This window comes from Silurus aristotelis (assembly GCF_946808225.1).
Source record: "Silurus aristotelis genome assembly, chromosome: 6".
Taxonomy (NCBI): Eukaryota; Metazoa; Chordata; class Actinopteri; order Siluriformes; family Siluridae; genus Silurus; species Silurus aristotelis.
The window spans coordinates 33,847,367-33,864,866 of record NC_139579.1 but is presented as its reverse complement, the minus strand read 5'-3'; the positions used below and the strand labels follow the sequence as shown (position 1 = coordinate 33,864,866).

General features: G+C 47.6%; 1 protein-coding gene across 1 annotated transcript in view; it reads left to right on the top strand.

Moving 5' to 3' along the window:
* birc6 (baculoviral IAP repeat containing 6) overlaps nt 1-17,500 on the top strand; it is a 97,000-nt gene that overhangs the window by 28,501 nt on the left and 50,999 nt on the right. Inside the window, exons 20-39 of the mRNA XM_083545464.1 lie at nt 251-348; nt 611-758; nt 921-1,054; nt 1,174-1,320; nt 1,465-1,652; nt 1,833-2,126; nt 4,851-4,950; nt 5,056-5,270; nt 5,349-5,557; nt 5,760-6,121; nt 6,456-6,675; nt 6,799-6,935; nt 7,057-7,194; nt 8,155-8,282; nt 8,760-8,891; nt 12,600-12,821; nt 15,103-15,286; nt 15,563-15,763; nt 17,125-17,258; nt 17,443-17,500. The exon at nt 17,443-17,500 is cut by the window's right edge and continues 96 nt beyond it. Of these exons, the coding sequence (XP_083401590.1) occupies nt 251-348; nt 611-758; nt 921-1,054; nt 1,174-1,320; nt 1,465-1,652; nt 1,833-2,126; nt 4,851-4,950; nt 5,056-5,270; nt 5,349-5,557; nt 5,760-6,121; nt 6,456-6,675; nt 6,799-6,935; nt 7,057-7,194; nt 8,155-8,282; nt 8,760-8,891; nt 12,600-12,821; nt 15,103-15,286; nt 15,563-15,763; nt 17,125-17,258; nt 17,443-17,500 (3,449 nt within the window). The remainder of the gene's footprint in view (nt 1-250; nt 349-610; nt 759-920; nt 1,055-1,173; nt 1,321-1,464; nt 1,653-1,832; nt 2,127-4,850; nt 4,951-5,055; nt 5,271-5,348; nt 5,558-5,759; nt 6,122-6,455; nt 6,676-6,798; nt 6,936-7,056; nt 7,195-8,154; nt 8,283-8,759; nt 8,892-12,599; nt 12,822-15,102; nt 15,287-15,562; nt 15,764-17,124; nt 17,259-17,442) is intronic.

The window sequence follows — 17,500 nt, the reverse complement described above, 5'->3', positions numbered from 1 at the left end:
GTCTATAAGCACACATCTGCACAAGATCTAGTGGAGCATCTTCCCAGAGGAGTGGAGTCTCCATAACAGCAGATTAGATGTAGAATGTAAAGAAGTGTGTATATATAGCAATCTTATGGTCAGGTGTCCACAAACTTTTGACTTTTTTTAAGAAAAGGAATTTCTTTACATTTTAGACTTGTAAAATACTTTTATTAATAAAGTGTGTGTGTGTGTGTGTGTGTGTGTGTGTGTGTGTGTGTGTGTGCAGTAATGGGAAAGGAGAGGTGAATCAGCAGGGTTTTGCTCAGGCGCTGTTGAAGGCCCTGCTGGATAACATGCCTTATTTACCTGCTGCAGCTACTGGAGGTATTTATTTATTTATTTATTTATTTATTTATTTATCAATTAATTAATAAATGAATGAGATGATTGATGTGTATGAGTTTATGTTCTTCTCGTCCTCTTCACTCATTTGTCGTGATGTTACAGCTTTACCTTTGACACTGGAGACTCCTTCCATGAATGTTAAATAAACTTGAGTCTATTTAGTGCGTAAGATTGTGTGTGTGTGTGTGTGTGTGTGTGTGTGTGTGTGTGTGTGTGTGTGTGTGTGTGTGTGTGTGTGTAGGTTCAGTGTACTGGTACTTTGTGCTGTTAAACTATGTGAAAGATGAAGACTTGGCGAGCTGCAGCACGGCCTGCGCGTCTCTCCTGACTGCGGCGTCACGCCAGCTTCAGGAGCGTCTCACTCCACTAGAGGCTCTGCTCCAGACCAGGTTGGAGATCACCATCTTCATCATCACCACCACCATCACCACACACTTGCACTTATGGGGTTCAAGTCCCATCTAATGCTTTGTGGTGTGTGTGTTTGAGTGTAGATGCAGAAATTAAACAATCGTGTGTGTGTGTGTGTGTGTGTGTGTGTGTGTGTGTAGGTACGGCCTGTACGGCTCCCCGTTTGATCCGGTTCTGTTTGATCTGGAGGTGAGCGGATCTTCCTGTAAGAACTCTTATAGCAGCAGCATCGGAGTCCAATCAGACGAGATCGACCTGTCTGACATTCTCTCAGGTTTACACACACACACACACACACACACACACACACACACACCACACACACAGAGAGAGCTGGTAAAGAGGATTGTTACTGTAATGTGTTCGTGTGTGTGTTTGTGTGTGTGTGTGTAGGAAACGGTAAAGTGAGCGGGTGTGGTGCTGCAGAAGGTAGCTTCACATCCCTCACCGGCCTGCTGGAGGTGGAACCTTTACACTTCACCTGCGTGTCCACCAGCGACGGAACTCGAGTGGAGAGGGACGATGCAAGTATGTTTACGGGTACAGAACTCTCTTCTCTTTATTCCTCTCACACACACTGGTGTGGTCCATTACACGTGTGTGTGTGTGTTGTATATCCTACTATTGACCGTAGTACTTAGAAGGTTTCTGGGTCACAGCAGTTTGATCTTTGACCTGTTGCAGTGAGCACGTTTGGTGTGACCCCCAGCGTGGCGGGTTTGTCTGGGAGCACGGTGGGAGAAGCGTCTACGGCTCTGAGCTCGGCTGCGCAGGTGGCACTGCAGTCACTCTCCCATGCCATGGTGTCTGCAGAACAACAGCTCCAGGTCCTGCAGGAGAAACAACAACAACTTCTTAAACTGCAGCAGCAGGTCACACACACACACAGATAAATGCATGGAGCTTTCAGAGTACACAGGAACTCTATGCACCTGAGCTGAGAAATAAGTGTGTCTGTGTCTGTCTGTCTGTGTGTGTGTGTGTGTGTGTGTGTGTGTGTGTGTGTGTGTGTGTGTGTGTGTGTGTGTGTGTGTGTGTGTGATGCAAAACAGAAAGCCAAACTGGAAGCGAAGCTGCACCAGACTTCTTCTGTATCAGTGCAGCCTCACGGCTCTGTGGTGTCGAACTCATCCGGAGCTCCAGGCTTCTTCATCCACCCCAGTGATGTGATCCCACCCACTCCCAAAACCACACCCCTCTTTATGACCCCACCCCTGACTCCGCCCAACGAGGCTGTGAGTGCTGCCATCGGGGCGGAACTCGCACAGCTGTTCCCCAACAACATCATCGACCCGGCTCTGCCCACTACACACACACACAGCAAGAACACACACAAAGCCAAACTGGTTAGTGTGTGTACACACACACACACACACACACATACACATGCACAGCAAGAACACACACAAAGCCAAACTAGTTTGTGTGTTTACACACGCACACACACACACACACACACACACACTCTTACATCTATATATACAGTGAGGAAAATAAGTATTTGAACACCTGCTATTTTGCAAGTTCTCCCACTTAGAAATCATGGAGGGTCTGAAATTGTCATCGTAGGTGCATGTCCACTGTGAGAGACATATTCTAAAAAAACAAAATCACAATATATTATTTTTAAACTATTTATTTGTATGATACAGCTGCAAATAAGTATTTGAACACCTGTCTATCAGCTAGAATTCTGACCCTCAAAGACCTGTTAGTCTGCCTTTAAAATCTCCACCTCCACTACATTTATTATCCTAAATTAGATGCACCTGTTTGAGGTCGTTAGCTGCATAAAGACACCTGTCCACCCCATACAATCAGTAAGAATCCAACTACTAACATGGCCAAGACCAAAGAGCTGTCCAAAGACACTAGAGACAAAATTGTACACCTCCACAAGGCTGGAAAGGGCTACGGGGAAATTGCCAAGCAGCTTGGTGAAAAAGGTCCACTGTTGGAGCAATCATTAGAAAATGGAAGAAGCTAAACATGACTGTCAATCTCCCTCGGACTGGGGCTCCATGCAAGATCTCACCTCGTGGGGTCTCAATGATCCTAAGAAAGGTGAGAAATCAGCCCAGAACTACACGGGAGGAGCTGGTCAATGACCTGAAAAGAGCTGGGACCACCGTTTCCAAGGTTACTGTTGGTAATACACTAAGACGTCATAGTTTGAAATCATGCATGGCACGGAAGGTTCCCCTGCTTAAACCAGCACATGTCCAGGCACGTCTTAAGTTTGCCAATGACCATTTGGATGATCCAGAGGAGTCATGGGAGAAAGTCATGTGGTCAGATGAGACCAAAATAGAACTTTTGGGTCATAATTCAACTAAACGTGTTTGGAGGAAGAAGAATGATGAGTACCTTCCCAAGAACACCATCCCTACTGTGAAGCATGGGGGTGGTAGCATCATGCTTTGGGGGTGTTTTTCTGCACATGGGACAGGGCGACTGCACTGTATTAAGGAGAGGATGACCGGGGCCATGCATTGCGAGATTTTGGGGAACAACCTCCTTCCCTCAGTTAGAGCATTGAAGATGGGTCGAGGCTGGGTCTTCCAACATGACAATGACCCGAAGCACACAGCCAGGATAACCAAGGAGTGGCTCTGTAAGAAGCATATCAAGGTTCTGGGGTGGCCTAGCCAGTCTCCAGACCTAAACCCAATAGAGAATCTTTGGAGGGAGCTCAAACTCCGTGTTTCTTAGCAACAGGCCAGAAACCTGACTGATCTAGAGAAGATCTGTGTGGAGGAGTGGGCCAAAATCCCTCCTGCAGTGTGTGCAAACCTGGTGAAAAACTACAGGAAACGTTTGACCTCTGTAATTGCAAACAAAGGCTCCTGTACCAAATATTAACATTGACTTTCTCAGGTGTTCAAATACTTATTTGCAGCTGTATCATACAAATAAATAGTTACAAAATCATATATTGTGATTTCTGGATTTTGTTTTTTTAGATTATGTCTCTCACAGTGGACATGCAGCTACGATGACAATTTAAGACCCTCCATGATTTCTAAGTGGGAGAACTTGCAAAATAGCAGCGTGTTCAAATACTTATTTTCCCCACTGTAGATATACATTTGAATACAATTAAAACTAAAAGACTTTAAAATCACATAAGCCAATATTTTATTCATCTATCTCTATCATGCAAAAAGGAAGACAGGTGTGAACATGGTCCAGAAACGCAGTCATGTCCTGAATGAATGAATGAATGTTTCGAAGTAAAAAAAATTGTTCTTTGGTCAGACGAGTGAAAATTCAACATTCTTGTTGGAAATCACAGACACCGTGTCCAGGCTAAAGAGGAGGGGGACTTTCCAGCGTGTTATCAGCGTTCAGTTTAAAAGCCAGCATTTCTGATGGTATGGAGATGCAAAAGTGCATACGGTATGGGCAGCTACATGTTGTAGAAGGCACTATAAATGCTGAAAGGTATATAAAAGTTTTAAAGCACCGAATGCTGCCCTCCAGACAACGTGTATTTCAGGGAAAGCCTTGTGTATTTCAGCAGGACGATGCAAAACCACATACTGCAACTATTACAACAGCATGGCTTCCTAGTAGAAGAGTGTGGGTGCTGACATTTGGCTCATCATTAAACATAAAATACGCCAAAGACGACCACGAACTCTTCAGCAGCTGGAAACTGATATCAGGCAGGAATGGGACTAAATTCCAACAGCAAAACTCCAGAAACTCATAACCTCAATGCCCAGACGTCTTCAAACTGTTCTGAAAAGAAGAGGAGATGCTCCACCACTCTAAACATGCCCCCGTGCCAACTTTTAAGACCTGTAGCAGGCATCAAAAATGAAATGAGCTCATTTTGTGCATAAGTGTACAAATTTCCCAGTTTAAACTTTTCTATGTTCTATTGTGAATAAAATATTGGCTCATGTGATTTACATCTTTTAGTTTTTATTTTATTTAAGTTTAAAAAACGTCCCAACATTTCTGGAATTCGGGGTTGTATTATAAGTGTGTGTGTATATGTACATGTTAGTGTTGTGTAGTGTTGTGTGATGCAGTGTGTAATAATTGTGTGTGTGTGCTGTTAGAACCCGATGGGCAGTGGTCTGGCTTTGGCCATATCTCAGGCATCACATTTCCTCCAGCCTCCACCTCACCAGTCCATCATCATTGAGCGCATGCACTCAGGTCAGTACTACACACACACACACACACACACACACACACACTGGGTTTGATACACACACTTTGACTGATCATAACTCGTGTGTGTGTGTGTGTGTGTGTGTACAGGAGCACGGCGGTTCGTGACGCTGGATTTCGGACGTCCCGTGTTGCTGACAGACGCTCTGATCCCCACGTGCGCTGACTTGGCGTCTCTCTCTATTGACATCTGGACGCTGGGTGAGGAGGTGGACGGACGCAGGCTGGTGGTGGCCACAGACATCAGCACACACTCTCTGATCCTCCACGATCTGCTGCCTCCACCTGTGTGCAGATTCATGAAGGTAAACTCAGTGAAGTGGGCGTGACATGGAGTGTGTTCTCTCCAGATCTAACTCCTTTTCTTCCAATTCTCCTTCTAGATCACTGTGATCGGACGCTACGGGAGCACCAACGCACGCGCCAAGATCCCGCTGGGGTTCTACTATGGCCACACCTACATCCTGCCCTGGGAGAGCGAGCTGAAGCTGATGAACGACCCGCTCCGGGCTGAGAGCGACACCCTCAGCCAGCCGGAGCTCGAGCAGCATCTCACCATGATGGTGGCCCTGCAGGAGGACATCCAGTGCAGGTCAGGACCACAACACACTGGGAAGAGTTCATGTTCATTAGTAGCTAGAATCTGAATCTCATGTTGGATTTGCAATCAGAACCAGGACCGGAACCTGAATGAGTTTGAATGCAGGATCATGTTCCTGATTGAGATCAGAGGTGTTGAGTATGAAGATGTTGTAGACATGAACAAACGTTAAACCCCTGTGCTGGATTTTCAGGTATAACCTGGCGTGTCACCGTTTGGAAACGCTGCTGCAGAACGTGGACGTTCCTCCTCTGAACAGCGCCAACAATGCTCAGTACTTCCTGCGTAAACCCGACAAAGCTCTGGAGGAAGACTCGCGCGTGTTCTCCGCCTACCACGACTGCGCGCAGCTGCAGCTCCAGCTGAACCTGGCAGCGCAGGCCGTGCAGAGACTGCGCGTGTCTCTGGGTTCCCTGCGCTTGCCCCGCCCACTTCGCTCTACCGTAGCCAATCAGCCGCTCGCACAGCTGGTGCAGCACACGTCCACCGAGCAGCTGCGCACCACCATCCGCTACCTGCTGGACACGCTGCTCAGCCTGCTGCACGCCAACAACGGTGAGACGAACGTCTCACTTCACGTCTCTGACTTTCTTTACGTCTCTCTTCACGTCTGTCTCTTTTCACGGCTCTTTTCTGTATGGAGACCACGCCCCTTCATGCTGCTGCGTATAAAGGCCACACCTTCTTTACAGTCATAATTTCAAGGCTGTGTGAACTTCAGGTTGACTGACAGGTGTCCAATCCACGCCTACATGACTTCATATAGGCCACGCCCCTTTTTAATTGTCTTGATGTATTTGTTTTGGTTGCTTTTTTAATAAATACTCTCTCCCTCTTTCTCTCTCTCTCTCTCTCCCTCTCTCTGTCTCTCTCCCTCTCTCTGTCTCAGGTCAGTGTGTGCCAGCTGTGTTGAGGAGTGTGTTTAAGGCCCAGGTGTGTGAGGAGCTCTTTAAGCAGCTGTGTATCAGCGGTACTCCTCAGATCAGACTCCATGCCGGCCTGCTACTCGTACAGCTGTGTGGAGCTGAGAGCTGGTGGGGGCAGTTCATCTCCAATGTCCTGCAGGAGCTTTACAACTCTGAGCAGATGCTCATTTTCCCCCAGGACAGGTAACACACACACACACACACACACATATATATATATATACGGGTCACAGAAATACCTGAGTTTAGTGAAGTACAGTTATAATGTCGTCCCCTGATATGATCTAATCTCCGTCTCTCTCTCAGGGTGTTCATGCTGTTGTCATGTATAGGACAGAGGTCTCTCTCTAACAGTGGTGTGTTAGAAGGTCTGTTGAACCTTCTCGACTCTCTACTGTCTCCTCTACAGCAGCCGTCTGTCTCACACCACCGCCGCACCGAGGGTATGGAGTCTGTGTGTGTGTGTGTGTGTGTGTGTGTGTGTGTGTGTGTGTGTGTAAGACAGTTACGTATAAAGCACTACTCCAGGATATGTTTTGTGTTGTAAACTAGTTCTCTGTGTAGGTGTGCTGGACATCCCGATGGTCAGCTGGGTGGTGATGCTCGTGTCTCGGCTGCTGGACTACGTGGCTAGTGTGGAGGACGAAGCCTCTGCAGCCAAGAAACATCTGGGAGCTAAAGACAGGGAGAGGACGTTTACAGGTGAGAACACTAACAAGCACTAACAATGAGCAATAACTGGCACTATCTAGAACTGACTAGCACTAATGAGCGATAACGAGTATTAATGAGCACAAATGAGCGATAACGAGCACAAATTATAATGAAAACTAATAAGCGATAACGAGCACTAATGATAATGAGCACGAATGAGCGATAACGAGCACAAATTATAATGAAAACTAATAAGCGATAACGAGCACTAATGATAATGAGCACGAATAAGCGATAACGAGCACTAATTATGATGAGCACAAATGAGCGATAACAATAACGAGCACTAATGAGCGATAACGAGCATTAATGATAATGAGCACGAATGAGCGATAACGAGCACTAATTATAATGAACACTAATGAGCGATAACAAGCACTAATTATAATGAGCACTAATGAGCAATAACGAGCATTAATGATGATAAGCACTAATGAGCAGTAACGAGCACTAATGATAATGAGCACATATGAGCGATAACGATAATGAGCACTAATGAGCGATTACCGAGCATTAATGATAATGAGCACATATGAGTGATAACGATAATGAGCACTAATGATAATGAGCACATATGAGTGATAACGATAATGAGCACTAATGAGCGATTAACGAGCATTAATGATAGTGAGCACATGAGTGATAACGATAATGAGCACAAATGAGCGATAACGAGCATTAATGATAATGAGCAATAATGAGCACTAATGAGCGATAATGAGCGATAATGAGCATTAATGATAATGACCACTTATGAGCAATAACCGGCACTATCTAGAACTGACTAGCACTAATAAGTGATAACGTGCACTAATGCTAATGAGCATTAATGAGCGCTAACGAACATCAGCCCTGTGCTGAACTCTTACTGTTGTTACTGATACTGCCTCTTTCACCATAAGAGTGTGTGTGTGTGTGTGTGTGTGTGTGTGTGTGTGTGTGAGACAGGTAATCAGTGGAGCTTCATCAACAACAGTCTGCAGTCTCACACTCCGAGCAGATCCACTAAAGGGAACAGCAGTTTAGACCGACTTTACTCACGCAAGATACGCAAACAGCTGGTGCACCACAAACAGGTACACGTGACGCGCATGTGCGCACACACACACACAAACACACACACACACAAATGCTCAACTACAGCTACACACAGATACATGTGACACACATACACTCCCACACAACTGCAGCTATACAAAGAGACAAACACATGATACTCGTGCGCGTGCACACAAAACTTTAACAAAGCAAACAGGAACGTGTGACAAATGCACACACACTTAACGAGTCAGACATCTATTACCTCCATGATGCCAGTCATCTTTTGGTGTCAGTTAATCCAGATGTTAAAGCAGCAGCTGGATTTTTAGCTGTTTCCCACATGCCCAGCTGTTTGGGGTGTAACTGTTCCACAATGACACACGATCTCCTGCAGTTGATGATGATAAACTTTATATCGAACAATTTACCATCAACGATGCCTTTTTTTCTGCTGCTGTCATGTTCTAAGCCCGGAGCTGGTGTGTGTGTGTGTTCTGTCCCTTTGCGTGCAGCAGCTGAATTTGCTGAAAGCGAAGCAGAAAGCTCTGGTGGAGCAAATCGAAAAGGAGAAGATCCAGAGCAACAAGGGCTCGTCCTACAAGCTGCTGGTGGAGCAGGCCAAGCTCAAACAGGCCACGTCTAAGGTGAGGGAGTCAGACATCGGGTCTGATCTGTCACATGGTACCCTCTGTGCAGCAAGAAGTCAAGAAGAAGTCAAGAAGCTTTTATTGTCATTTCTACCATGTATTTCTGATGCAGTACACAGTGAAATGAGACAACGTTCCTCTAGAACCCTGGTGTTACATGCAACCACACACGGCACGGAGCTCCATCACACGACACGACACGGAGCTCCATCACACGACACGACACGACACGGAGCTCCATCACACGACACGACACGACACGGAGCTCCATCACACGACACGACACGACACGGAGCTCCATCACACGACACGACACGACACGGAGCTCCATCACACGACACGACACGACACGGAGCTCCATCACACGACACGACACGACACGGAGCTCCATCACACGACACGACACGACACGGAGCTCCATCACACGACACGACACGACACGGAGCTCCATCACACGACACGACACGACACGGAGCTCCATCACACGACACGACACGACACGGAGCTCCATCACACGACACGACACGACACGGAGCTCCATCACACGACACGACACGACACGGAGCTCCATCACACGACACGACACGACACGGAGCTCCATCACACGACACGACACGACACGGAGCTCCATCACACGACACGACACGACACGGAGCTCCATCACACGACACGACACGACACGACACGGAGCTCCATCACACGACACGACACGACACGACACGGAGCTCCATCACACGACACGACACGACACGACACGGAGCTCCATCACACGACACGACACGACACGGAGCTCCATCACACGACACGACACGACACGACACGGAGCTCCATCACACGACACGACACGACACGACACGGAGCTCCATCACACGACACGACACGACACGACACGGAGCTCCATCACACGACACGACACGACACGGAGCTCCATCACACGACACGACACGACACGGAGCTCCATCACACGACACGACACGACACGGAGCTCCATCACACGACACGACACGACACGGAGCTCCATCACACGACACGACACGACACGGAGCTCCATCACACGACACGACACGACACGGAGCTCCATCACACGACACGACACGACACGGAGCTCCATCACACGACACGACACGACACGGAGCTCCATCACACGACACGACACGACACGGAGCTCCATCACACGACACGACACGACACGGAGCTCCATCACACGACACGACACGACACGACACGGAGCTCCATCACACGACACGACACGACACGACACGGAGCTCCATCACACGACACGACACGACACGACACGGAGCTCCATCACACGACACGACACGACACGACACGGAGCTCCATCACACGACACGACACGACACGACACGGAGCTCCATCACACGACACGACACGACACGGAGCTCCATCACACGACACGACACGACACGGAGCTCCATCACACGACACGACACGACACGACACGGAGCTCCATCACACGACACGACACGACACGACACGGAGCTCCATCACACGACACGACACGACACGGAGCTCCATCACACGACACGACACGACACGGAGCTCCATCACACGACACGACACGACACGGAGCTCCATCACACGACACGACACGACACGGAGCTCCATCACACGACAGTGTGGGACAAATACACAACACATAAAATAGCACCGACCAGTAAACCTGCTGTATCCTATGATTATACAGTGATGTGTAAAAGAGGACTATAAACAAGAGTTTTAACAAACACAATGCAGTGCAAAAACATGTAAACAGTGTAATATAATTAAATAGAGATATAATAGAGATATAATAGAGATATAATAGAGATATAATAGAGATATAATAGAGATATAATAGAGATATAATATGGTGGTGGAGTGAATTGAGATGAGTAAAGAGTGTGTGTTGAGTTGTGTCCGTGATGGAGGTTAGAGAGAGACTCTGATGATCTTCTCAGCTGTCCTCACTATCCTCTGTAGGGTCTTTTGATCTGAGACGGTGCAGTTCCCAATCCAGGCAGTGATGCAGCTGCTCAGGATGCTCTCGATGGTTGCTCTGTAGAACGTAATCGGGATGGGGGGGCTTTCCTCAGCCTTCTAAGGAAGTATAGACGCTGCTGGGCTTTGGTGATGGAGCTGGTGTTGAGTGACCAGGTGATGTTCTCTGACAGACAAACACCAAGGAATTTGGTGGAAGTGGAGAATGGCCACTCTGAACGTTGAAAAAACTAAAGAGATGGTTGTTGATCCTCTCTGTATGCTGACTTGTTGTCCTTGCTGATGAGACCCACCACGGTCGTGTCATTGAGGAACTTGATGTGGTTCGAGCTGTGCATTGCTACACAGTCGTGAGTCAGCAGAGTGAACAGCAGTGGGCTGAGTACACAGCCCTGAGGGACCAGATAGAGGTTCGTGGAGATAGCATGGTCTGTGAAACGGTTTGGATGATACGCAAACTGCATAGGGTCCAGTGAGTTTGGAAGCTGGGTCATGACGCGCCTGTCTAAGCACTTTATCCCTATGGGTATAAGTGCGATGGAATGATAGTCTGTAGACTTCTTCAGCACGGGGACTTCCCTGAGCACTCTGACAGGAATGTTGTCTGGTCCAGCAGACTTCTGTGGGTTTTCCTCACTTCAGCTGTGGTTAGACAGAGCACCTGGTCACTGGGAGGAGGGGTGGTTTTCCTCACCTCCAATTTGTTCTGCACCTCGAAACCGGGCGTAGAAGTCGTTCAGCACATCTGAGAGGGAGGCGTCACAGTCAAAAGCAGGTGATGTTGTCTTGTAGTTTCTGATCACCTGGATGCCCTGCCACATGTACCGGGTGTCTCCGCTGTCCTGGAAGTGGTTGTGGATTCTCTTGTCATGTTGGTGCTTCACCTCTCTGATGGCACAGGACAGTTTGGCTTTGCTCTTAAGGCCGTCTTGTCCCCTGCTCTGAATGCAGAGTCTCTTTGTTTCAGCAGCGTACGCACTTTTGCGGTCATCCACGGCTTCTGGTTGGAGCGTGTAGTGATGGTTTCGGAGATGGTCACGTCATCAACGCACTCGCTGATGTAGCTGGTCTCTTGCAGCTTCCTTAAACATGTCCCAGTCAGTGCACTCAAAACAGTCCTGAAGAGCAGAAGAAGCTCCTGCTGGTCTAGAGCGTCTGACGAGCGGTCTGTATGCTGGAATTAGCATAACAGAGATGTGGTCTGCGTAGCCGAGATAGGGGCGGGGCTCTGCACGATACGCGCTGGGGATTTTTGTGTCAACAAGATCCAGCGTGTTCGCCCCTCTCGGTGCAAAGTTCACATGCTGTGTGTTGATGTAAGCACATGCCACCACCGCAAGTCTTACCGCACAGAGCTGCGTTTCTGTGGGCATAAAACACGGTTAGCCCGTCTAGACGGATGGTGGCGTCCGGAGCTCTGTCGCTGAGTCACGTCTCTGTGAAAACAAAGACGCAGCAGTCTCTACACTCTCGCCGCTGGAGTCGGATGTAATCCAGTTTATTGTCCAGGAAGCAGACTTTTAAAGGGAGAATGGACGGGAGAGCCGGCTGGCTAGGTTTAGCCTTTAGCCTAGCACGGATACTCGCCCGCTCGCCGTGCTTCCGCTTTCTCAAGCACCGCTTCCGACATTCCCTCTCCCAACCATCGGCATTAGAGGGTTCACTTCTGTGTGTGTGTGTGTGTGTGTGTGTGTGTGTTTGTTTCAGCACTTTAAGGATCTGATCCGGCTGCGTCGGACAGCGGAATGGCCCCGCTCGTCTCTCGACTCTGATTCGTCCTCCTCTACAGTGAAGGAGACTCCGGAGGTGGAGCTTCTCCCGTTCACACTGTCTCACGAACGCTGCATCTGCGTGGTGCAGAAACTCGCCCTGTTTCTCCTCTCCATGGACTTCACCTGCCACGCTGACCTGCTGCTCTTCGTCTGCAAGGTACACACACACACACACACACTAACACCACACACACACACACCTTACACACACACTAACACCACACACACACACACACACACCTTACACACACACACACACACACACACACTCCACACACACACACACACACACACTAACACCACACACACACACACCTTACACACACACTAACACCACACACACACACACACACACCTTACACACACACACACACACACACACACTCCACACACACACACACACACACACTAACACCACACACACACACACCTTACACACACACTAACACCACACACACACACACACACACACACTCCACACACACACACACACACACACTAACACCACACACACACACACCTTACACACACACTAACACCACACACACACACACACACACTAACACCACACACACACACACACACACCTTACACACACACACACACACACACACTCCACACACACACACACACACTCCACACACACACACACACACACCACACACACACACACACACCACACACACACACACTAACACCACACACACACACACACACACACACCACACACACACACACTAACACCCCACACACACACACACACACACACTAACACCACACACACACCTTACACACACACTAACACCACACACACACACACACACCTTACACACACACACACACACACACCTTACACACACACACACACACACTCCACACACTACACACACACACACCACACACACACACACACACCACACACACACACACACTAACACCACACACACACACACACACACACCACACACACACACTAACACCACACACACACACACACACACACACACCACACACACACACTAACACCCCACACACACACACACACACACTAACACCACACACACACCTTACACACACACTAACACCACACACACACACACACACCTTACACACACACACACACACACACCTTACACACACGCTAACACCACACACACACACACACACACACACACACACACACTAACACCACACACACACACACACACACACACCACACACACACACACTAACACCACACACACACACACACACACACCACACACACACACTAACACCACACACACACACTAACACCCCACACACACACACACACACACTAACACCACACACACACCTTACACACACACACACACCACACACACACACACACCTTACACACACACACACACACACACACACACACACTAACACCACACACACACACACACACACACACCACACACACCACACACACACACTACCACACACACACACACACACACACACCACACACACACACACTAACACCCCCCCCACACACACACACACACACACTAACACCACACACACACCTTACACACACACTAACACCACACACACACACACACACACCTTACACACACACACACACCTTACACACACACACACACACACCTTACACACACACTAACACCACACACACACACACCTTACACACACACTAACACCACACACACACACACACACACACACACCTTACACACACACACACACACACACCTTACACACACACACACACACACACACACACACTAACACCACACACACACACACACACACACCACACACACACACACACACACCACACACACACACACACACACACACACACCTTACACACACACTAACACCACACACACACACACACACCTTACACACACACACACCTTACACACACACTACCACACACACACACACACTAACACCCCCTTACACACACACACTAACACCACACACACCATACACACACACTAACACCACACACACACACACACACACCTTACAAACACACACACACCTTACACACACACACACACACACACCTTACACACACACACACACACACCTTACACACACACTAACACCACACACACACACACACACACACACACACACACACACCACACACACACACACCTTACACACACACCTTACACACACACACACACCACACACACACACACACACACACACACCCTTACACACACACTAACACCACTCACACACACACACACCCCTTACACACATACACACACACACACACACCTTACACACACACACACACACACACACACACACACCCCTTACACACACACACTAACACCACTCACACACACACCTTGCTCACGCACACCACACACACCGCTCACGTTGAAATTTCTCTGAAGGTAACAGTAACAATGTTCTCCTGGCGTCAGGTTCTAGCACGGATAGCGAACGCTACACGACCCACAATCCACCTGTGTGAGGTGGTGTCCGAGCAGCAGCTAGAGAGACTCCTCCTCCTATTGGTTGGAACCGACTTCAATCGTGGTGACATCAGCTGGGGTGGAGCTTGGGCTCAATACTCGCTCACCTGCATGCTGCAGGACATCCTCACAGGTGTGTGTGTGTGTGTGTGTGTGTGTGTGTGTGTGTGTGTGTGTGTGTGTGTGTGAGCACATGAAAACAATTATTTTGAGGTTTACAACGCAGTCTGGAACTCTGCCGTCTGCTTCTCTTTCTCTCTCTCTTTCTTTCTCTCTCTCTCTCTCTCTCTCTCTCTCTCTCTCTCTCTCTCTTTCTTTCTCTCTCTCTCTCTCTCTCTTTCTTTCTCTCTCTCTCTCTCTCTCTTTCTCTCTCTCTCTCTCTCTCTCCCTCTCTCCCCCCCCACTCCAGGAGAGTTGATGTCTCCAGTATGTGTGGATGTGATGGAGGAGGGTGCAGTAGGTGATGAAGGTGGCATCTCCTCCTCCTCAGCAGTGTTGGATTCGGATGACGCTCTGGCTCCACCCACTCCACTCACACTGGTGGAGACTATCGATGAGCCGCTCGGTCCTGATCTTTCGAGTGCTCCCGGTAGCTCATCTGCTTTCCAGAGTGCGTTATAACACACACACACACACACACACACACACACACACACACACACAGGATGTATCACTAAGTTTCAGGACACTATTCATGTTTTGAATTGTTATTTTGTTTTATTTTGTGTATTTTTAAATGGGGATTGATTTTGACCTTTACTTCCTGTGACCTTGGAATGTGAAGGAAATCTACAGGAAAATTTTATTAAAATATATAAATATTAACAATTACATGTAATATGTAGTTTAAATTTTATTGAAATAATTTAATTATAAGTATTGCCTTTACTTGTAGTCTAGACCAGTGGTCTGTGGGTCAGTTGGTACCAGGGGGCCGCACAGAAAGAAGACATAACTTACATTATTTCTGTTTTATTTATGATCTGATTCTGAACGATGTTTTATTGTGGAAAATTCCCGGATTTTCTCCTCCACATCTGTCTATGACTCACTCTTGATGCAGGTCATGATGCCTCGCTCACATGACTTACCTCCATCCACTACCTTCTTAAAGGAGCTCCGGTCACATGACTTACCTCCATCCGCTACCTTCTTAAAGGAGCTCCGGTCACATGACTTACCTCCATCCACTACCTTCTTAAAGGAGCTCCGGTCACATGACTTACCTCCATCCACTACCTTCTTAAAGGAGCTCTGGTCACACGACTTACCTCCATCCACTACCTTCTTAAAGGAGCTCCGGTCACACTTCTTAAAGGAGCTCCGTTACTACATAAATAACATAAATAAGCCTTCCTACATTGAAACTAATGAACTTTACACAGGCTTTATTGAAAGACAGTGTCTGTTACACGGCTTGTATCTAAACAGTAGCAGAACAAGAAAGTCTTTGTTCACTGTCTTCCTCCTTCCTTTCACAACTATTTCTCTCGAGAGTTTATCTTTTGGCATCGTCGTGTGTTAAAAATCACCGTGGGTGAATCTTTTCTCCCGATGCCGTGCAGCTCAGAACACAGGTGAAGTGTGTTTTTATGCCCGGTTGTTTTCAGCTTGACGAATGATTCACATTTCCTGTAGACAGTCCGAGTGAGCGGCAGGTCAAACACCTAATTATATATTAATAATTTATATACCTAATTATTTATTTATTTATAGAAAATATAATGTGAACTATATGAACACTAAATATTAAAAAAGGTGTGATTGAATATTTATTGATGGGCATATGATAAATGATAAAGCACTTTGTATTTTTTTAATGGAATCCAGATGAGCCATGACTCAGATACGCCTGTTTGCTTTCAGCTGCTGAAACAAAACCAGCTTTTATGTGAAGATGAATAACTTCCACATCTCTCATTAGATTCCTTTAAGTGTGTATGATGTTCAGTCTTTTCTCGTTACCTTCAGGTGCTCCTCCACTGTCCTCTTTGGAAAAAGATAAAGACATAGACTTCGACTTGCTGCAGGACCTGATGGATGTCGATATCGATCCTTTGGATATTGATTTGGAAAAAGATCCGCTCGCTGCTAAAGTCTTTAAGGTACAGTACACGTAACTCCTCCCTCATCTAGTACCTGTCGAATGTTCTGATCTCACTGAACTTTAGTAACCTTTCCAACACACGCACACCTGCTGAAACGCTCGTCTTCTTTCCTTTGAAGAAATATTTCATCTTCTGAAAAAAGGTTTCTCAACCGTTTTATTTGATGTGTGTGTGTGTGTAGCCGATCAGCAGTACCTGGTATGATTATTGGGGTGCTGATTATGGGACGTACAGTTATA